At 41.6% G+C, this 23,625-nt stretch overlaps 2 protein-coding genes across 2 annotated transcripts; both read right to left on the bottom strand.

The window, feature by feature from the left end:
- Positions 1–1,817: 1,817 nt before the first annotated feature.
- On the bottom strand, positions 1,818–16,005 carry rbm14b (RNA binding motif protein 14b). The gene is made up of 4 exons (XM_057360560.1): positions 15,874–16,005; positions 5,251–5,603; positions 4,140–5,124; positions 1,818–3,848 (listed from the first exon to the last, which is right to left on the bottom strand). The coding sequence occupies exons 2-4, from the start codon at positions 5,597–5,599 to the stop codon at positions 3,518–3,520; spliced, it is 1,665 nt and encodes a 554-aa protein (XP_057216543.1). The 5' UTR covers positions 5,600–5,603; positions 15,874–16,005; the 3' UTR covers positions 1,818–3,517.
- Positions 16,006–16,260: 255 nt separating this feature from the next.
- On the bottom strand, positions 16,261–23,482 carry LOC130570363 (copper chaperone for superoxide dismutase). Its single transcript, XM_057360674.1, has 8 exons — positions 23,406–23,482; positions 22,974–23,046; positions 22,730–22,867; positions 19,681–19,855; positions 18,964–19,024; positions 18,594–18,671; positions 17,386–17,489; positions 16,261–17,184 (listed from the first exon to the last, which is right to left on the bottom strand). The coding sequence occupies exons 1-8, from the start codon at positions 23,427–23,429 to the stop codon at positions 17,031–17,033; spliced, it is 807 nt and encodes a 268-aa protein (XP_057216657.1). The 5' UTR covers positions 23,430–23,482; the 3' UTR covers positions 16,261–17,030.
- Between the last annotated feature and the right edge of the window lie 143 nt (positions 23,483–23,625).

The following is a 23,625-nucleotide window of genomic DNA, read 5'->3' as shown; positions in this document are numbered from 1 at the left end:
ATAACGGGTATTACACCGATTAACACCAATTAAGTTGGATGACTGTGCCCAAGAGCATATGCTTATACAGAAAATAATAATCAATAATAACCCACAAAGACAAGGGCTGGCAGCGTCACGGAGTCCAAATGAGAGTCCTGTGAATAGAAGTTCGTCGGAGTCTCTAGTCCAACGACACAGAGCTTTAGGAATGTGTTTAGGCAGTGGTTAACACTCAACAAACTTAACAACTAGCACTCGAGAAGCGACGAGGGCGGCGGAGAACTGGGCGTTAACGGCGAGCAGACTCAAGGAAGCCTGGGGGTAAAATTAAATAAACAAAAAAAAGGCACATGGAGGGAGGCTAGGCGAGGTCGGCGATACTCTTGAGCAAGATCCACATCTGCCAAGCTTCAGAGCAGTTGACTCTCAGCAAACACTCACCTTTTACACACTTTCTTCATTAGCCAACTCTTGATAACTTTGAATAGACACTCAAATACATATTGACAGTATTGGCTTTCACTTATAGATTAACAAACCCATTTATTCAACTGCTTTTACCGCCCCATTCTCTAGAAAGCCAAACCAGCAAAAACCAACAAATCATCTACAAGAGCAAGCTTCGACCCATTTCCAAAACACACTAACCACAGAAGCAGTAAAGGTTCACTCCCGTCACCCCCCTTTGGCAATAACAGATAGTAGCATAGCACTGGCGTGTTGAGAACCCAGCTGGCTCTGGCAATGGTATCGAAAAGTGAGAAAAACCTACAGGAGGGGTGGGGTGGTGGTGAGAAGAAACTGAGCAAGTACACGGTCAAGGCGCAGACGATATAAAGGTGGACGACAGGTAAAAAGGGGGCAGAGGCACAGTGCTTTTACCTGAATGGAGCGTTAGAGAACTTCCTGTGCATTGCGCGATGCTAACTTTCTTCCCCCCCAACCAGCACTGCATATGGTGTCCACAGTTCCATAGGGACCTAGTTCGGTTGGAACAGTCACATCAGAAAGTGTTTGTTTTTTAACTTCAAATAAGAACACAAAAAGGAAGCAGAAGTGGGCAAAGGCATGGGAGGAGTCTTACATTTATGTTTGTAGTGTCACCCCATTAAGTAAAGACAATGGTTTAAGAGAATTATTAGTGCAGATGTCTCCTGACACATGCACACAGAACTTGAAAAACTGTCAAGAATATTCATAGAACCACACTCCAGTTTGCAGAAGGTGCATGAAGACAGTGGTTGACTAAAAGACCAAAATCTGGGTTTAGTATTGTGCTGCTTCCAGGGAGGGGGTTTGGTATGGTGTGTGGGGCTTGGGGTGGGTTTAGAGTGGGGTTGCCCCCAGACTTACCCCATCCATAGAGACAGGGTGAGATTGGGATCTCTAGTCCTTTAGCTTCTTATCACGGCTCCCATTCATACGAGTCTGGTCGTTTCACAAGGGAAAAACAATTAAGAAACATCAAAAGGCAAAAAAAAAGCTCCAAGCAAAAGCTCTTGCGTTTCTCCTCTTTAAATGATCCGGCAAGCTTTTTATTTGAAGGCTTGTTATAGTCGGTAAAGATCATGTAGAGATCTTTAAGTCTTCTCTTCTGAGAACACTTGCAGCAGAAACAATTAATGAAATACAAACTACAAACAAGAATGTCAATGCAAAACTTTCTAAGATAAACATTCACACACTGGCATCCTCAGCACGTATGTGTCAACAGGGGCATGGTGAACGAATGAAATACTGTCACTAAATGAGGCAGATACAGAGATGAAGAGAGATGCAGTGAGGGTTATCTATGGCGTTTCAGCAGCGAAATGAGCAGGAAGACTGAAAGAAACTGATAGGATTCTCCCAATTCATTTAATCCCAAATCACAGCACCACAGAATATACAGCACTTCTGTGTAGCCTTAAACCAGTTTCACATTAGGAGAACACATTAAAAAACAGCAAATCTTTAAAACATTTCACTACTAAGGCATAAGAATCATCAGGCTACTTATAAATTTGGCTGTTTTTGCTTTTTCTAGAAAAAATGAAAGAATTTTGACTATACACAATCATTGTGAAAAAGCTACAAGAAAGTATGTCTTTGCTCTTGCAGCTGTAAACAAAAAAATATGTTTCTTTAAATGGATATTTGAGTCCCTTACCACTGTTTATAAAAACATGATATCATTAATAAAACACGTTTACAAAAACAGATTCTGCAATGTATCATGGCAGTTAAGTCAGTGAGCGTATAGACACTCCCATAAGACAGACCGGCCAGATGGCCAATCCCAGCAAAAGCTGACTAGCTACACCTTTTCTGGTTTCCGTACATCATCATGTCTATGGAAGTAGCTACATTAAAGTAGGAGGGGAGAGAAGTCACAGTGTCTTTCAGCTTTCAGGATGGGGGTGGACAGGGATGGAAGGGGCGGGTTTAAGGTCATCACTAAGGTTTTCTCCCATCTGGGGTGTAAGGGATGTGTATGCATGTGCGTGTGAATCGAGGTTGTTTCCCTGTGCGTGTGTACACGTGTGCGTTCCTGTCGTGACAACCAACGGAAAGCATACACGCTACGCCACAATCCCAGAAAAAAACAAGAAACGCACACAAAGACATGTAAAACTTTGTCCAACCCTGGTCCTACACTTCACACACCTTTGGAGTAAACGTACATTCAACTTATTGAAATGCTTTTGACATGTATTGAAATCGAATTTTTCAAAACGATATGAATACGTAAACAGATTAGGTTCACATAACTAGATTAAACCATATTTAAAAATATCAAGTACAATATCATTCATAGATTACAAACACTTATGAATAAAAAAGTTAAAAAGCTTCATGTCTAATCTACCCCTTAAAACTAAATGGCAATAGAATTCAAAGAAACGTTCAACCAATAGACTGATCTTTATTCACTCACCCACATATAAATTCAGATCCCATATTATTTTTTGTGTCCCATATTTCGTGTTACACAGAAAATTGTCTGAGCTCCGCTTTTACATACGATGAAAGTCAATTGTGATTTATATGGCAAAGTTGCAATAAGGAAGTCAAAAATTCATAAAGTCATCAATATGACTTGTGCAGTTTACTAGGAGTTATGTTAGGAGTTGTAAATATAAATCACCTTCAACATTCCCGTTATGTGAACAAAGCTCAGACATTCCGTTTATGCTGCTGATTTTACAAAAGAATAAAAAAAAAACATGAGGGTTGAAATGATTGAGGGTGAGAAAATATTTCTTGATATCGGCTGAACTATTCCCTTATTTCATAAAACTGACCATTGATGCGTTCCATTGGTTAAGTGTGCAGGAATGATAACATGCAGTTTCCCTTTTTCAGCCCTGACTACATCGGGTGTGTGATCAGAACCAAGGTTAGAGATTCCAGTCTATAGTTAAAACCAACATGCCCACCATCGTAAACCTATAGCCGCACACACACACTTAATAAACATACACTTGTGGTTTATTTCTGACACACACACGCGCGCAGCACAAGGAAAGGAGAGGCAGAGAGGACGTGGAGCACACTATCGGAAGGGTGTTTCAGGGGTGTGTAGGGCAAGTTCGGGGCGGCGGAGAAGGGGCTCCTTGTGCGACGGCGGAATCGGCGGAGGCTCATACACGCGGGGAGTTGCCATGGCGATGGCGGCAGCGGCAGGCACGGGGGCGGCGGGCAGCACTGGCCTGAGGGAGTCGAGGGTTGCCACCTGCTGAGCGGGCACACCAGGCAGGGTGGATAGGCCGGGCATCGCTGCGAGGGGGTTGGGAGGTGGGTAGGCATACTGATACTGTTGGTACTGCTGCAGCTGATGGTACTGCTGCAGCTGCTGGTACTGCTGGTAGTATTCAGCGTAGTATCTGAGAGAGACGGAGGAGAAGAAACACACATGCACATCCACACAGACAGGGAAAGAGTAAAGAAAATCACATAGACACGCATATACAAACACGAATACCATTAGACAGGGAGAGAAACACAAAAGACACATTTGCACACAGACACACGGACACAGAGCACCCAATAGTAAATCAGTACTGAAGCAATTGAGACATTAAATTATTTCATGAATTGTGTTCAATTTTGTACAATATGAGCTGAACCAAATAAACTTAGCTTTATCTTTTAGTATTAAATAACAGGAAATGTACCTGGCTACAGGGTCGTCCTCCTGCGCTGCAGCTTCCTCTCGACCCGCAGGCGTAGGCAGCAAGGCTCTGCGTTTAACCCTCTGGTACATAAATGGTTTCATGACAGGGTCTGGCAACAGAGGTGCGGATCTTCTTAGTGGACTCCTGTCCCTCTCTCCTGACTTTGAGCTATTCTGTTGCTGCTCAGCTAGCACCTGCTGCCCTTGTGCAAAGTAGTGAGCCCTCGCTGCTTCGAAGATTGCTGTTGGATCAGCTGCTCCCAGAGCTCCGTAAGCTGGGGAAGCAGTGTAGAGAGCCTGTGCTACTGTATAGGCCGGGTTAACAGCAGCAGTGGCACCTGCCGGTACCTCCATGCTTAGGTACACTGGATTACCTACCGCGGGAGTGTAAACCTGTGGACCGTATGCTGCTGCAGCGGCTGCAATGGCACCACTTGTCACATGCCCATACAGAGCTGGGTTAACAGAGCCATATATCTGTGCTGCAGCAGCAGCGCTGGTGTTTAGTGCCTGATTTGCAACCGTCCCGCTATACAGCTGATTGGCAACCGTTCCATACACTTGACTAGCTAGTGCTCCGTAGACGGCCGGTGCCACCGCTGTTCCCCCTTCCGCCCTTGCACCAGCAGCTGTCAGTCCAGTTAGTGCAGCATAAGTTGGGTCAAAGGTAGTGGTGTTGTATACAGAGTTGTGGACACTCTGTTGGACCTGCAGCGGTAGACCGGCAGCTGCGGCGGCAGCAGCAGCTAGCACGGCTGCTTGGCTTTGATATTGCTCCATGGTGGGCTTTCCAGCTGGGCATTCGCCTGCATAGTGACCTTGTTTGCCACAGCTTACGCATGGTATCTTACCGGTAGGGGCTTGCTTACTTGGCTGCACTTTCGAAAGCTCCACAGATAGTGGTCGACCTTTGAAAGAGGTCCCATGCAAAGCCTCGATAGCCTGCAATGCGTCTTCCTTGTTCTCCATGTGAACAAAGGCATAACCTGTATAAGAAGACCACCTTGTTATGTTTAGCTAGTGGAAGTTGGATTTTACAGTACATAGGATTCTATGTGCATCTGCTCAATTAAAATACTCAAATACTGTAAATATTCAGCAAGCTCTCTTACCTTTTACTTTGTCACACTCCAAAACTTTCCCAAAGGTCTGGAACAGCTCCTGGAGGTCTTCTGTTGTGCACATACTACTCAGATTACCCACAAACACCTTTGTTGAGTGGAGCGGGCGTCCTCGGGACTCCTCCACCACAATGTTACGACCTTTAAACTCTCGGCCATTGAGCTCCCGGATGGCACGTTCGGCTGCACCCTCTCCTTGCAGGTGTACAAAGGCGAACTGTCTTAAGACGCTGCAGCTAACCACCTGGCCATACGCCTCAAAGATGGCTGACAGTTCTTCTTGCGTGGTGTCCAGGGCCAAGTTCCCTACAAAGAGCTTAACCGTTTGGCCCTTATCCATTGTGCTGGGAAGAAGAAAAAAATTAATTAAACGACATACCGGACAAGGAAGAATGATTTGAAAAGTAGGTAGGGCACTAGGGTTATTCCGATAAATGCTAGTATTGTGTATCGGCAATAGTCAGTCATTTTAGTGATAACTGATTCCTTAGACGATAGTTGGCTTGTTTGCGAATGACTGCTGCAAATTAATATCACAAACGTGCATTGCACCCCCCCCCTTGCACAAGAGAGCTTGTTATGTGTGGGATCTGAGTTTTCATGTGAGAGAGGTTGTGATGTGTGTGAGGGGTTCTAATGAGAGCGGGAGTGGTTCCCGTTTACTTGCATGCAAGTAATGTATGGCGCACACGGTCATCAATTATGCTTCTGGATTAATGACATTGATTTGCAGCAACAGTTTACTTTCTCTGGTTAAAAGGTTACAGTGGGAAGTAAAATGTTGCCAGCTGCACTGAACTCATACTTGGATAGAATCCTAATTGCAGCCACACACTGGTATTTTCTAGCCATGTTTGCCATTAAAGTAATGCGGCTTTGTTTTCTGTTTTTTCACATCCGGCTTATTATAGATAAATGTGTAAATTGCCCGTCCCCCCATACTGTAGTGTATCGTTGATCTCACGGGCTGGCGATAGAACGATCTGAGTATGAAGCATATCGCCAAACACTATAGGGCACATTAAAGTACATAAAAATAATTAAAACTAAAAACAGGAAACAAGTAGCTCCTCCCATTTTCAAAACAACCAATAGTGCTTTGTCTAGGTCACAGCAGGGCAAAGCTGCATTTGACACCTTGTGACAGCACCAGTTGTGTAAAAATCTAGTTTCCAATTTAGATATCCAATTGATATTGTTCTCATCAGTAGGGATGGTTACCAAAACCCAGTATTAAATGGGTCCCAGGGCAAAATTATGAAAGACCGGAGCATCGATAAGCTCCGCCCTTATCGGTTCTGCTTTCGGTCCTCAGGAAAAAAATCTTATATGTGACCCTGGATCACAAAACCAGTCTTAAGTAGCACAGGAACGTCAAAATTATCGATTTTTCTTTTATGCCAAAAATCATTAGGATATTAAGAAAAGATCATGTTCCATGAAGATATTTTGTAAATTTCCTACCTTAAATATATAAAAACTTTATTTTTGTGAGTGGATGGTCTGCCACAGTGCCCCTGATTAACAACTTCAAAGGCCATTTTCTCAATAATTTGATTTTTTTGCGCTCTCAGATTCCAGAGTTTTAAACTGTTGTATCTCAGCCAGATATTGTCCTATTCTAACAACTCATATATCTATAGAAAGCTTATTTATTCAGCTTTCACATTTTGTAAAAATCTCAATTTCGAAAAATTGACCCATAAGACTGGTTTTGTTGTCCAGGGTCACATATGTTATTGCTACATTAACGTTATAACAATAGTTTCTCATTTTCAATAACACCTTCTAATTTTCAATAACACCAAGAATTTAGTCTTTGGCGCATGCATATTCATTATTCCCAGCAGAGCGCGGGAGGCGACACGTCGCGCAGTTTGTGTCACACTGCACACACACACACGAACAGCCGCACAGAAGAAAGCATCTCCGGTTACTGTCGTAACCTCGGTTCCCTGAGAGGAGAGAACGAGACATTGCGTGTAACGCTAGGGGAATCCCCTTCTCTAAACCTTACTGAAACCTTATTGAATAACGCCAGTAGAAATGAAAATGTAACTGGCCAATGTGGTCCAAGACGGCGCTTAGGGGTGTGGTTGCCACCCCTATATGTTACACCGTCTGGACCACATAACCTCAGAATCTTACGACTGAACATTACAGCGCGACAATCGGAGCACGTGAACATGGCAGTTTATGCAATGTCTCGTTCCCTCCTCTCAGGGAACCGAGGTTACGACAGTAATCGGAGATGTTCCCTTTCGAGAGAGGTCTCTCAACATTGCGTGAAGCGCTAGGGGAATGGTTTAAAATAACGCCATGAGAGCAGCAAAGAGCGGAACCCAGCGCTCTCCCAACATAATCACAAGGCAAGTGTGAGGGAAACCCCCTCAGCCAATCAGCGTAGCCGCAAGCACGAGCATCAAGTCCATTGCATGCCGCGCAAGCGGGAGCCATCAGAAACGGTTCTATGTTCGGGCAAAATGCATCACTTCAGCTACCACAGTGGGCAATGTGTTTAATCACGCCGTGAGAACAGCGAAAAACAGCTCGACTTTAGCAGAGCTAACACATAACGTGCACCACATAACCCTTGGCAGCAGCACACAGCACAACTCCCACTGACAGCGCACACCTTACATAGGCTCTAAGATGATTGGATACCACATTCTGCTACGGGATCCAATCAAAACACTCAGAACTCTGGGGGATACCATACCACCATAGTTTGCAGGAATGCTATGCCACTACACTGAGCAGGGTAGCAATACACATAGCAGAATAACAAGTATAAAAACGGCAAGTGCCAGGGCCGAGCAAGGTAGACACAAACCCTGTATATTAAGCGCTGGCATGCAGCCAGCGATATAGAATAAATAACACAGGGCCGAGGCAACCGGTGTACATAGTGAGGATAGAAACAGGCACAACCTGGTATGTTTGCATCCCCAAGCAGTAAAGACAGTGACGGTGAAGGACACGGCCACATACTGTATAAGACACAGGCTCACGCGAGTCATAACCTGAACATGCAATCATAAAGCACAGGCTCGTGCGAGTGATAGTTGGGAGTAGGACCGCCCCCTTGACCGCCTATACGACCAAGCTGACACACACGCATAGTCAGACAGCTAGTACGCTGCTGCAGAGCACTGCACAAGCCGCCCAGAGCACTGCCTGCAAGTCACACGAGCAAGCTGCTAATAGTCAACGTTGCGTGAAGCGGTCACGTAAACCCTCAAGCTCAAAACATATACGGTGCATGGCGAGCAATGGCGTCCGACGAGGCCATCGGCTCGAGCGAAATGTAGAGAACATACCATTTGCGCACGAAATGGCATTTAGAGTGATGGGCACATAATCATGCGGTCTGCGTGTGACACTATCACATTCAACCTCCTGCACGGAAAGCGTTGTAAATCCCATATGCACAAAAAACAGGCGGGGTATTGCTGAAGCCTCTTCAACAGATCGCATGCATCGGATCGACCAGAGGGAGAGCCAGTACTCTCAAAGCAAAATCTTAGGCCGGAGAAGAGGACAGAGGGCGAAGGGTCTCTGCCATTCTGTTACCCTCACAGATCTGAATGCCAGATTGCGCTTCCTATTGAACATTCATGCATAAAAAGCAGCGATAGCTGCGACAACAACCATATTAGAAACAGTATGCTGTAGCACTCTCGCCACCGCAGTCATAAGGGCCAACGTTAAAATGTCAGACACGGCAGGGCTCTAGACTAACTTTTTGCACTGGTTGCACTGGTGCGCCTAACTTTTTTTCTTAGGTGCACCAGCACAAAAGTTAGGTGCACCCAAATTTTCGACCTCATCACATTTAACACCGCAGTTTTACAAGTTCACTTTTTTTTTAATCGCTGTCCATATAGGAAATATTGACTTGTAAATGATTAACTAACAATCTGGTCAACAAAGTTCTTTATTTGAAGCACAATTCTACAAGAAAGCAGGGCTCTAGACTAACACTTGAGAGAGGTGGCACTGGTGCTACCAAGTTATTCAGTTGGTGGCACCAGCCATTAATTTGATAGCACCAGAGTTGTGGGGTGAGGTAAGAAAAAAAGAATCACTAAAACTTCATTAAAATGTGTTTAATACATTAATAAATCAATTAGAAATTAATACAAATCGTTGTTTATGATTGAATTATTTTTATTGTATATGTAAACTCTCTTTCAACACTTTACCATATTTAAAGCACATCTTTCTTAAAGCTACTTTCTTCCTTTATTTGTTGTGAACGACTCCTATAAGAGAACACAATTCCTTTAATATCAGTGAGTGTTTTTGGGCCCGTCCGTTGTTGTTTGATGAACATTATAAACAGAGATCTTTATTATGCTGCTGGCCCTTTAAGAGCTCGCGCAATATACTGGAACACGTGTTTTGTTTCCCAACTGTTTGGTCACGAAACAAACTGAATACCTTTACAAGGTTTCTTGTTAATATGGGAATTTTTAGGTTATTTTGTGTTAATATGTCCGTTTCAGAGTAAGAAGGCGTGAAAGAGAACTTCGTTTAGTATTTTGTGCTCTGACTCTCTGGGCGTGCGCATATCTCAAACAACCCGCGAAACCTGAAGGCTTTTAGTGATTATTCTTCATGAAAGCTGCATTGATACACGTTTGGCTTCTATCAATAGCAACTTACAAATAAATAGTATTTAGCGTGATGTATAACGTTTTGTATGCTTTGCAGTATTGTTAGTGATCTTTATACAATAGTTTAGTGCATAAAGCTAAAACACGTGTTTCCTGCATTAGCTTCACATGCATACAATACTTGCAACACATTTCATTATCTTTGCTGTTTTGTACCTTAGCAGGGGAAATTCTTGTATTCTGCATATTTATTTAAGTTACAAGATTGAGCGCTTCACTCGTCTGCTCTTTCGGTACTTCGCCTCTTACCCGTAACCCGTGAATTACGTCTTTGGGGGCGGGGCACTGATAGATAAGTGAATGGTTGAAGGAGGGGAGACGAAAATGAGTGACTGAATGCGCAGCTTGCGCAATATAACACTTCTGCGCATTAAATTTATAATACGCAAAAATTATATATTGATCAGTTTGACAGTCGCACCGGTGCGAGTGTGTCAGAGCATTGGTTATGATTTTCGGACGGATCAGGCCTTAACTTAACATTCTTAACGAAAAAGTTGTCAATCCTTCTTTTCATCTTCTCTCATCATCCGCGGCTACATCCACTCTGTTTATCTGAAAGCCCTAGGCTACTCACCTCTCTCTGTCTGACTGCAGCACAGCATTTTCAAACGTACACACACGTACAGGAATATCTGGACCACGGCAAATCAGAGGGGGGTCCGCCCTTCACTATCTCTGATTGGTTTAGACCACGATATGGGCCTAATGTGTCTGTTGTTGAACCACAGGGAGACTTTCGCAGAGACTTTTTTTCGCACCATTGAGAAATTAGGTCGCATGTGCGACCAAACTGGTCGCACTCTTGAGCCCTGCACGGGACAGTGCACCGGGTCGTAGCCATTCATAACGTACCATACACGCACAAATTAAGAGCATGAAAACACCTCCTAGAGGGGCTAATGCTCCATCGTGTAAACAACACGTGTCGCAACAATGCGACCAGTCCTCGTTCCTACTCACTACCCACACATGCCAGTGTACAACTCGGAGTTGGGGTGTTCATTCGAGTCCAGAGAAGCGGTGAACTTTATCAGATAGGGGGAACCATTTTGTATAAACGGAAACGGCTAGCTGGCACTCGGCTAGAGTACTATTAGCACATCCCCTACAGGTGGCCTCGTGACAGGGATAAAAATAAACGCAGTGCGCGATCTCCTCCATCGCGAGCAGACCTCAGTAGCCCACGTGAACCTTCACGGTAGGGCTGCACGATACTTTATCGCGATACCACAATCCTTTTGTAATCGAGCTGGCTGCGATATGCAATGTGTCGATATTTTTTTTAATGCGTAGCTTGTCCGGGAAGCACATCTCTGGGATCAGTAGGAAATGCTGCTCGATCTAAAAGCAGTGCGTGTTTGAGTCGCTTATAATGTGCATTTGAAAAAGCAACACCCGTCAAACATGATCATTATAAATATACTTTATTAACATAAAAATACCTGATGAGACTTGAGTAACAGTGATAAAAAGATGTCCATAGGCATTTCCTAGATTCTAGAACATGTTATGGTCTTCTTCTGCAGTGCGTATTTGGAGTTTCTGCACGAGAGCGCCCTCTGGCGGATGCAGCAGCATTTTCCCATACTTCACTCAAAAGCTGTGCATAAATCACGTGATATTTATCGTTGGTTTATCGACAGCCCTACTTCACAGATGAGCTCGAACCGAGACTGAGTCTGGAGAGCGTGATCATATGTTTACACCCTTGTGAACAAACATGCTTTATGCTCCCCACAGCAAGACACTGCACTTGCGGCTGTTCGGCACATTTCACTAATGGGCCAATCGACAGCACAGAGAGCTCAAAATCAAGCGAACGGCGCTCGACCAGTGCTATAATGGCACACATGATAAGGGCAGTAAACCGAGCACACAAAGAAGACAGAGACAACTGTCCACAAGTGGTAGTAACACAACGCGACCGCTCGCACAAGGCAGACATCTTATACAAGTGGTAAGCTCGTATGTGGGAAACGGTTTAAGCATATCAAGCCAGCGGCTCTTAGCCACAGCGCTAAGAGCAGAAACCGGCGTGGCTAGCTCTGTATCCAGCTGTCCTACAAGCATTACACAGAGCAACGGCAAACATGCGGTACCAGCTGTGTAGCAAACGTGGGCTCGAGCGGCTGCTGATAGGGCAGCACCGCCGCAAAATTCCGCCACGTGTCAAAATAATAGGGACGCGAATACATTCGCTCTCCGAATCAGTTCACATTCAGAATGGTCACATGAATCACAGAAAACACCTACGACGAGGGGTTGTCTGGATTAAAACAAATATATGGCTCAGTTGGGGTACAATAACCCGTATGACGATCTGTGAACCGCCAAAAGCACCTGATATAAGGGGCTGTCTGGATATGCCACACATATGATAGAATGCAAAAAGCAAGGACCTATTAGTAGTGAGGAGGCGCATAATAAGCGCGCAATGATGGGCAAGGTCTGGGACAGGATGGTGACTATCAGTCGACTTAGGGCGAGAAAACATTGCGAAGCCGTAACTCTGGACGGCGGCGCCACGAGCTGGAGGCAAAGAACAACAGATAGTGAGGCTGCACATATACAGCTGAACAGCACCAAACCAGCACCACCCTCAGGTCACACACCACTCAGCACTATCTCCTGGGGTCCGATACGCGCACACACATACAGTCACATGGGCAGCGTTGCTTCCATGGAAGCATCGCAAGCCACTTGGTGGAAAGCCTGCACCCTTTAAGCCAAAAGGATTTACACAGGTATTATAGACGCTTCACATCCGTATAATATAAAATATAGCGCACACGTAAAACACATTACGGTGTACTTTGGACATGGGAAGTGATGGTTAAGATGGTTTTTGAACTGCTCTTACCACCGTCCTACAGGGGACGTCTCACAAATGCATGTAGCACGTGCGTGAAAAGGCTCATCGCCATTTTGAACGGTGCCCATGTGAAAGAATAATCACAACATGTGCTGACACAGCATGCCACCAAAACCTATGGGAAAGGGCCCCACCTACCAAGGTGAAGATGGCCGATCCTGAAGCGCATCACGACCTCCTCGTGAACATCGAGAAAAGGGCGGTCGTTTCTTTAGGGCGCTGTGGCGGCTGCAGAAACCAGGTGGCCAGCTTACTCCTCGTCGACTCCTCGGGGGAGTCCCTCGAGGCCGAGGTCTCGCACAGCCTAGGTGAGGACACAGAAGAGCTCTACGTGAAGCGCATGGGGGCATCACACTCTGCTCGCTCCCTCTCAGACTCAAGACAGGTCTCTGTCGGAAGCTGCCAGCGACATGCGCTCATCCCTGACGAGCCAAACAGGACTCTAATCGCCGAAGAAGACCGGCGCTGATGGCGGTCCAGCACTCCATTTCCCCGGGGGGGAGGGGTGACAGTCCCGACAGCGACAGGATGCTGCCTAACAAAATCTCCGAGGGCGGCGACTCTCCGAGCTTTTGACACCCGCACCGGAAGGTACTCGCAGTGTGGGCAGTAGAATCGGAGAGAGCCGCCTCCGCATGGGCCAGACCCAGGCAGAGTACGCAGTGAGCATGCGTGTCCTATGGGTCGATGGGCCCGGAACATAAGGAAACACAGGAATGCTGGAACACACGAGTAGTAGTATCCTAGCTCTTCCTCTTCTCCTGGGTGTATCCTCAACAGCACGCGAAGGTAAGTAAAGGAGAAAGATTCTGAGGTTATGTGGTCCAGACGGTGTAATATATAGGGGTGGCGACCACGCCCCTAAGTGCCGTCTTGGACCACATTGGCCAGTTACATTTTCATTTCTACTGGCGTTATTCAATAAGGTTTCAGTAAGGTTTAGAGAAGGGGATTCCCCTAGTGTTTCACGCAATGTTGAGAGACCTCTCTCGAAAGGGAAACGCTCTTAATTCGCGAGATGGCAGGGAGAACTAAACGTTCAAAAGTGTGGTTACACTTTACCAAAGTTGCCACAAGTGCAACAAAACCTTTGCTTGTAAGGGTGGAAACACAAGTAAAAGCCCCTGTCAAAAGTGCATCATGTACAGACAGAGAGGTGCACTGTTTTTGACTGCTTAGCCCTAGTTTATCTCTTGATGCCTACGTCTATGTCAGGTATGCTGAATGCTAACAGATGTTACTTGAACTCTGACATTCTCAACATAATATATGCTAATGCAATTCACCCTTTTTAAAACAACTGTAAATTCGATCTAACTGGTTTCCATAACCTTAAAACTATGATAATTCCACATGGGTGAAAGGAAATTACACATTTAATTTATTTTCTATTAACTATTTAAAAAAATTAATCAGCCTATATGTGTTTATTATTACACTGAGAACTGAAATAATTCAGTGCAGTATACACAAAATAAACATGCACAAATACATAACTATTTAGAGTAAAATTCAATTACCCTTATAAAGATTTTGAAATGTTTTTAAGATGCAGCAAACCAACCCACTCCTTCTGATTCCGCTGGTCCATCCCCAAGAAGACATATCTTTATATCAAAAAGTACCGATAAGAATATCGTTAAAGTACTGGACCGATAAGCAGTATCGATAAGAGTAGTAATACCGTTAAGATAACGATACCCATCCCTACTCATCAGTGCAGTTTATAATCAAGACAATGTGAATGTTTAACCGTTTGTGTCGTGTTTCAGAGGCAACTCTGACGTCTTTTATAATGCTTTTATAATCAGATTCTAGAGAGCATTTGATTGGACAGAAAATTTGATAAGAAGCTGAAGTGCAGAACTGTGTCAGCCAAATTGTAGATTCTTACTGGGAGAAATGATAGACAGTCGGTTTTGAATATCTTCTAAATGTGATTTTCTAAACACACTAGCTTATGGATAACCTTAAAGCTAACATACTCGTACTAAAAGCCACAAAACTTTAATTTTGATTTTATGGGATTTTAAGGAACACTGAAAAAATATTTGCTTACAAAAACATTTATCATATTATTATGGCAGAGCGTTTCAGACTGAATGATTGCTATACTCATGTACCATGTTTTTATACAGGGCTGGACATCCCTTATGAAATTACTCCCGAACTACAGTACCCACAGTTTAACTACGGTATTTGAAGTAAACCCATAGTAACCACAAATCAACCATTGTCTCGCTATATAGTTTAACCATAAAATCTACCGTAATACTATGGTAATACAAAGTATAAATAAGTCCGCCAAAAATGTTTAGCTACTACTTTTACATAAAACCATGATTATTTTTCATAAAGGTAAAAACAAAATAAATCGAAGCTGCTCAAAAGGGAAAATGTCGAGCAAACATTTGTTCCGAATAAGAGAAATACGAGTAGACACAAAGCCACAGAAATCTGGTGACGCAGTGCACGCGCTGAGTAAACACGTTTTTACTTCCTCGGTGTTACAGTACGGTACACAACATACACACACACACAAACAAACAAACACATCACATATAGTCTTTAACCTGGCAAATCTCACATTTCGCGTGTATTTGTTTTAAACGACTGCTGTGGTTTATAAATACGTTTAAAACGCTGACTCGGCGTTTCCTTTATATCCGCCTGGCGTCACAAACATGAGTAACGCGTGTCTGAATTTACTCTGAATGTTACATTTATGACACCAGATGTTTACACAACACTATCGATCGCTGCGGTAAATGGCTGCGCTTACGATTTACACCGGGTCAGTATATTCTCACGGTTTTTCTATATGGATTTCTGGCTTTCTCATTAATTCTTTCCAGCAGAAAGCACTATGATTCATTTTGTAAAGGATTTTAGGGTGTCCCTGCACCCTAATACCTCTGCGCTTCGTTACAAATCACATCGCGGATTTAGCTGTGTCATCCGTACTTCTTACACAACCGTCTGTTATTGATATTACTGAATGATTTCATAAATTCTTTCGGACATAAACATGCAGACAGAGGGAAAAATCTTCCATCTTACCTAAGCGGTGCGGGGTTTCAAAATGGTTGGTCTACTTCCGTTCTTTAGAAACGCTATCATCATTCTTCAGCAGGGAGGAATGAACGCATGCTAATGCATTCACACACACACACACACACACACGATGCTCCTACATCATGCATCGTTTTTTTGTTAACAAGAATGTAACAAAACTGAATTAAACTAGACTTTACATGACGGACTATAGTATACCATGGTAATGAATAATCGGACACCGTAACATTATTCATTTAAACATTGCCCGAGTTCTGCCGTAACCAATAACACGGTATTAACATCGTGCTTGTACCAAAACCCATGGTATTACTTTAGTAGCATATAAAAAAGAAAATTGGCATTATGATCCTTTTTGTTAGTGGCGAACTATTCGAACAATCATTTTTAATAGTTGATTTTATTTAAAGAAATGCAATTATCGGAACAGAAAACATTACAAAACATTGTGTATATGGCACTTTGGAGCAGCATTATTAGACTAAATCATACAGAATAAATAAAAATGCATCTTAAACAAATGTTAAGTATTAAAGTGTCCATATAGTTCTTTTAAGTGCTGTTTTATGCCAAATTTATATGGCTCCTTGTGTGCTTTCGGAATAATCTAAGATAGCCATCTGATTATCGTATTTTACACATGGCCTCACAGAAATAGTTCAATGTTTCAGTTTTAATCTCATCTTAATTTGTTATCAAAATGTTTAACCCATTTTGATTTTTGAATACAGTAAAAATTCACAGAATTACTTGAATACATGTTGAAAAACTAGATATGGTAATTCAGAATATTTTGAATAACGACAGAAATGTTAGCAACAAGTGTTTCTAACATATGTTTCTAGTTCTGAAGACGTTTCATTCATGTTAAATTGGACAACAGTAACTTCATATGCCTTGTAAAGGAAATCTTTGTCAAAATTAACGTTAGTCATTGTTCACACCATCCATTTACATTTATAAATGGATTCTGTATTTGTGTCATTAATCAGAACCTGGTCTGATCGTGTAATAAATGAAGGTATGTCCGACTGCTACAAATGGCATTTTGGTCTCTCTAATCATCTTGCTCTTGTTTCCTTCACTGCACTTCACACCCATTTGCAGTCCCTAATGTGCAGGACGGTCACATCCTCACTCCATTAAAGATGAGCTGCTGGTGCGTCAGTGACTTTGCGTCCTTTCCCAGCAATGGGTCGATCTCTCTCCTCCCACAAAGTTACACCATCACAGGCACAAATCTGTTTGGGGTTTTGAAACAACCCGGCAGAGCGTGCAATGATTCCACAAGCCAGCCTGTCAGAGAAATGAGGGTCAGAGAGAATGAGGGTGTTATTAGATAAACACACGGTCCACTGAAGATCATGAAGTACAAGCAAATGAACTCTCTAGATTGCTTTTAAAAAACAACAAAGGCTGATTCACCTACAACAGTTCAGTCACTTTTTATTTTTATTTCTGTAATAATGTTACATCTAGGTGGTAAAAATATTTCACCTCTCTCCAGAGTTTCCTGTTATTTTAGACAGTGGGTGACTCCCACGCCCCAGATCGTCCTCCCCAGAATCCACCACCAGAGATCGACCAATCACATCCCACACCTGTCAAACAGTGAACAGAGGGAATGTTCTGGTGTTAAAAGAGTAGTTCTTTTCATCAGTCCAAACCAGTATGTCTGTCTGGCCTCTGTGGAACCACAAAAATCATATTTCTGCTAGGTTGGATGCCAATAACTTCAAGCCACTGTATGAGTAATCAAGGCTGTTGGCCCTTGAAAATCTTATAACCCATTTGGCATATTTAAAGGGATAGTTCATCCAAAAATGAAAATTCTGTCGTCATTTACTCACCCTCAAGTTGTTGCAAACCTGAATAAATTTCTTTGTTCTGCTAAAAATAATGTCAGTAACCGAGCAGATCTCATCCCCCATTGACTCCCATAGTATTTATTTTCCCTAATATGGCAGTAAATAGGGATGAGAGCGGTTTGGTTACTGACATTCTTCCAAATATCTTTCTTGGTTTAGCTGAACAAATACATGTATACAGGTTTGGAACAAGATGACAGGATTTTAATTTTTGAGTGAACCATCCCTTTAATATGTGGAGGTCCAAAATGATATAAAAAAAGAAATTATTACCATGATGTTGAGTAAATTATTTATTTAGTATCTCTTATATAACTCTTCAAACCGCCAATAAGTAAGCAAAATACGGCCTATGGCAGGGGTGTCCAAAGTCGGTCCTGGAGGGCCGTTGTTCTGCAAAGTTTAGTTTCAACCATAATGAAACACACCTAAACCAGCTAATCAAGATCTCACTAGGCAGACTAGAAACTTCCAGACAGGTGTGTTGAGCCAAGTTGGAGCTAAACTCTGCAGGACACCGGCCCTCTAGGACCGACTTTGGACACCCCTGAACTATGGCATCAAACCTTATTCACACTTCTGTGTTCTTACCACAATATAACTGGTCACAAGACACGTGGCATGTCAAACCTGGTGCACTTTTTTACAGACTAAGTAAAGAGAAGTGTATCTGATTAGTAAGAGTAACAAACTTATAGATCATTACTTATGATATTTATATGTACATTTGGATATTTTACATATTTATGTTCAAAAGGAACTACATTTGAACTATACCTATGGAAGTAGAATACATACACACACCTTCATTGCATCTAAGACAACTAAATTGGCTACCTTTATTTGGGAGTCTTCTAATCTGAATGAGGCTCTGCCATCAGGACCAGCAGTAATATTTCCCAGATCCCCCAGATGCTGTAAACCAGACCGACATGTGTAAATAAATTATTACAGCATTACTCTAACTCTTCGATTATATCTGTATCTCTACCCAAAATATCAAGAGTACAATTAATAAGCAGTAAAAACAATTTAAGCAGTTAAAACAATTTCCAATTTTTTTTTAAAGTTGATTCTAAATAATTCAAAACTTTTTGTAAATTGATTCTTACTCCAGAGGTAACTGTTCATCTGAGAATATCAATGAAGAAACTGCAAAGAATAGATCATGTACTCTCGTTGTAAAAGATAGAGAAGACAGCTGTACCCTCTCTGAGTCCTGAGGTGCTCCATGCTGCTTGGCGAAAGGATTGAAATGATCTCCACAGCTGTGAGAGAAAAAGCACAAATATTTTTTTGTGAACATAATAATCATATTCAAATGTAAACATTGGGGTTTCAGAGAGGCGGGGCAAAGAGGAGATACAAGCATGCACGGTATGTGGAAAATACAGTGTATACACATTGCATTACATCTAAAACAAACGATAATATTCGTTTTAGCCCTGTCATATGACCCCTTTAAAACACTCCGCAAGAAAACTACATTTTTGTCTGTTTCATATGGCTTCAAGAACTGGAATATGAGAAAAATGGACAAGTTTTACAACACCTTTTTTATTTAATACAGCCTCTCCTTTTGTGTTTCATGAAAAAAATAAGTCACACTAAACTAAATGATCTGAAGCTGCATTTATGAATTTATACTGGAATTTAAAACCCAGCTGAACACAACCACATTTACAAAAGTGCAGTTTTATTACTGTATGTTAATAAAATATTTTCTTACCTAAACAAGTAATTATGAACGATGAACAATTGAATTTTACGCAGCCAGAGCAGTCTTAACTTGCCCGTGTAAAGATGACACTGGCCTACTAAACAAAGGCCTTGCATGCCTCTCTATGTTTTATAACATGCTGTAATTGAAGTATAAATCTTCTTATCTTGAGATCAAAAAGTGAAAGGCCAGGCGTGACGGTACCTTATGCAATCCTGTGTAAGATCCCCCAGTTCATGCACATGAAAGCCGTGTGCTCCAGGTGTCAACCCGTCAATCGTCCCATCAATCAAACAACAATCTTTTGACAGCTGCAGAAAACGGACAACACCCTGCACTGGCCCTGTCCCACTTAACATTGCCACAGCAGAACCCAGATCTAAAACACATAAAATCACATCATATACTGATACAGATAAAAAACGCCCAACTTGTGGCACACTACTAATTTAGAAAAAGCTCTTAATTAGGTGAAAATATTGATTTCCAAGACGCCAGACATAATTTGATAAATACCTGCATCAACAAATGTCCTTATTAGGCATTAAAAACAAGGTCTGACATGTTTCAACACATTTCTGAACATTTTTTTTATTCATTTTCAAAGTCATTATCGTAACAGCCTAAAAATGTCAATACCATAGCATGTTAAAAAAGCCATGATGCCAAGTTCTTCATCATACATAATTAGACATTAATGAAGTAAATGTTTAAAGAAAATGTTAATAGGGATGTAACGATTCACTCAGCTCACGATGTGATGCGATTCACGATACTGATCTCACGATACGATTTATTCAAGATTTATTTTTAATGAGTTGAGACAAATTAGAAATGAACAAATGGCCTTTTATTATTTTTCAAATGCTGCACATTTCTTTGTAACATAAAAATATATTTTATGTCAAATAACAAACTAAACTGCAATTTTAAAACAAATTTCAAATCATAGAAAAAAATGAATAATTCAAAAGTCTCTTAAATAAAGTCTTAAAAGTCTCTTTCCTGTGGTTCAGTGGTTAGAGCATGGCGCTAGCAAAGCCAAGGTCAGGGGTTCGATCCCAAGGGATTGCACGCAGTTAGAAACAAATGTATAGTACAATGCAATGTAAGTCTCTTTGGATAAAAGCGTCTGCCAAAAGCATAAATGTGAATGTAAATATCAGCATATCCACGTTTTCCAAGTTTGCAGTAAACACAGCGGCCCCTGCTTTTCAACACATGTGTTGCGATTCATTTACATCTCAACCGACTTGAATTGTCACATATTATAATCGATTTTCGACCGGCTCATGGTGAATTGATACAGTACATCCCTATGATAATCAGTATTGTTGTGTACACATACGACAAGAGAATATTAAACTTTTATCTAGAGAAACATGAAATCTGTTAACCTGGTAAGGTACTGAAAGATGTGTTACTTCAAATAGGGCTGTCACAATTATTAAATAACCGTCTCATTGCAATTATTATATGTCATCGCAATTATTTCAGATAACCGCAATTATTGTGAATCCTTTGAAAACGAGGGTGATCTGCAGTATCTGCTGCATTTTACATCCACCGTCCTTGATCTGCACTCACTCTTACATTCAAACGACATTTCTCCATCATTTGAGTTATACTAGCTTTGTATTTTTTTGTTGATTTGTTTTGTTTCCAGACTTTCTGCATCTACACAGCAAGACCCTCATATCTAGTTTTAGTGCTCAAGACTCAAGTCTTCTCTCTTAAAGGGGTCATATGGCGCGAATACGTGTTTTTCTGTGTCTTTGGTGTGTTATAAGTTGCCCATGCATGTATTAGACACGTAAAATTGCAAAAATGAAAGTGTCGGAACAAAAGATGCATTCTATCTAAAAGCGAATGCTCACCCAGACCTGCCTGAAACGCCTCGTGTAACCACACCCCCACAAATCTACGTCAGTTCGTGGTATGATTTGACTAACACCGCCCAAATGTATACGCAAGTAAGGTGGGCGTACCTGTCAGTACAATTGCTTTGGAACCTGATGTTTCAAATATGGTAAGAGGCGTTACATTTCCGTCACACGCTTGAGGTATTCGACCAATCACTACACACTGGTTAACTGGCCAATCATAGCACACCTCGCTTTTCAGAGCGAAGAGCTTCGTAAAAATCCGCACGTTTCAGAGAGGCGGGGCAAAGAGGAGATACAAACATGCACGGTATGTGGAAAATACAGTGTTTTTGAACCTTAAATCGTGTATACACATTGCATTACATCTAAAACAAACGATAATATTTGTTTTAGCCGTGTCATATGACTCCTTTAAGGTCTCTCTACAGGAAATAATATTAGTTATTTACAACATTTTCACATTTCTATAGTATATATTTTCTTCATTGAATAAATTAATTGTCATTAGTGGTTATATTGTCAAAGCCTTAAAACAGACAATTCATCGCCATGATAGCAATTATTTATTAGACAATTAATCTTCAGCCAAATTTCATAATCGTGACAGCACTACTTCAAACAAAATGAAGCTTAAAGATCTGTGTGTGTAAACAGTTCTTTATAAATGTTACGGAGGATGAGATCATAGTCATGAAAACTTTTTTGTCATTTAAGAACATCTAGCCCAGTAGAACATCCAGTTATGTTTTTCAGGATAATGTTTTACACTGTTTAAATTACAACATATCTTGTATTCAAACATAGCTGGACATGTTACGTTAATGAGTTTTTCAGCAGAAAATGCAATAAAATACAAACATATTCATTCCAATGTTAAAATGATTCTTTATGCAAGGTAAAGAACATAATCATCTTTATTATGATCATTTTTTGTGTTACTGAATTATGTTTTATATTTAAAATCATAACTGTCATGATGTTTCAATGGTTTCGAGAGAATAACGAACTCCGAAAACCAGCTATTGAAAAATTCCTACATACATGCAATCATATGATAAATATTTTTCCCCCGTTGTTCTCTGCTGGAAATTGGAAACATTAAAGACACTCACTTTGGACATAATACTGAATTGTAGACTAATCTTACAAAGTGACCAAAGTGAACCAGAAATATCTAATTCAAGCTAGTTTAAGTTATTTTAAGGATGGCCAAGTACCTCAAAGAGTAACATTTTAGTGACATTCATCATTATTTCCTCACAACTGCTGCATTGTCCTGACCAAAACAGGAACACAATGTGACATATTTGGGCAGCGACTGAAATAAAACAGAGAACATGACAAGGTACATAAGACAGCAGACCCACCTGTTTCTGAGCTGCCCATTCCCTTCAACACAGCACGCCTGCCAGTGCTTTCGATGAGGCTCTGGACCTGCAAAGAGGTGAGCGCAGTTTCAACCAAAACCTCCTCTTTCGCCAGGTCTATGTGCACTGACTGCACTCCTAAAACACACACATTTATAAAAGTATTTAAAATAATTATTTGAATGACTATTAATGTAAAGTCAATATGACACAAACACGTAACAAAATGTCATGTTCGTCTCACCTGGTTCTCTGTGTAGAACGTCTTTCACTGCATTGGCACAGCTGTCACATGTCATCTGCACTGCAAACTCAAGCTGCAACACAAACGAGAAGTTGACATAATATCTATATTAATAATTGCCTGTTAGTCGTCAATAGAAAAATATCTAATTGTTATGATTAAATCAATAATATGGAACTTTTACATATTATAAGACCTTTAAAATATTCGGAATATTATTCTGTCCATACTTTTTAACTATATAAAGCTGAAAAAAGCACTTTTTAACTCGTTCAAAGAGCCGTCTTGCGCATTGGCCTATTTTTCCCACGAATCTCGTGGAATTAATCCCCCCGCCCTGATCTTTAACCTGCAGTTACCATGTACAATCATGTCATTACTTATTCTGACAGCAGAACGTGTGAATATGTACATTAATGACAATATTCACACCTTGGCTGTACTGTTTGTGTCCATGTTTGCGTCGAGCTCGTACACTCATTGCGACGTCAGCGGATTTTCCGGTCTCAGGAAACACAATTTCAAAATAAGAGTCTCGGGATCAGGAGTAACGAGGATCCTACTTATGTTTCCTGGAAAACGCTGAAAGAAGCTAATTGTTTCGTAAATAAAACATCCATTTGATCTTTTTAGTCAAAGTAGAAATCTGAAT

This window comes from Triplophysa rosa, linkage group LG1 (assembly GCF_024868665.1).
Source record: "Triplophysa rosa linkage group LG1, Trosa_1v2, whole genome shotgun sequence".
Taxonomy (NCBI): Eukaryota; Metazoa; Chordata; class Actinopteri; order Cypriniformes; family Nemacheilidae; genus Triplophysa; species Triplophysa rosa.
This window is presented reverse-complemented; position numbering and strand designations above follow the sequence as displayed.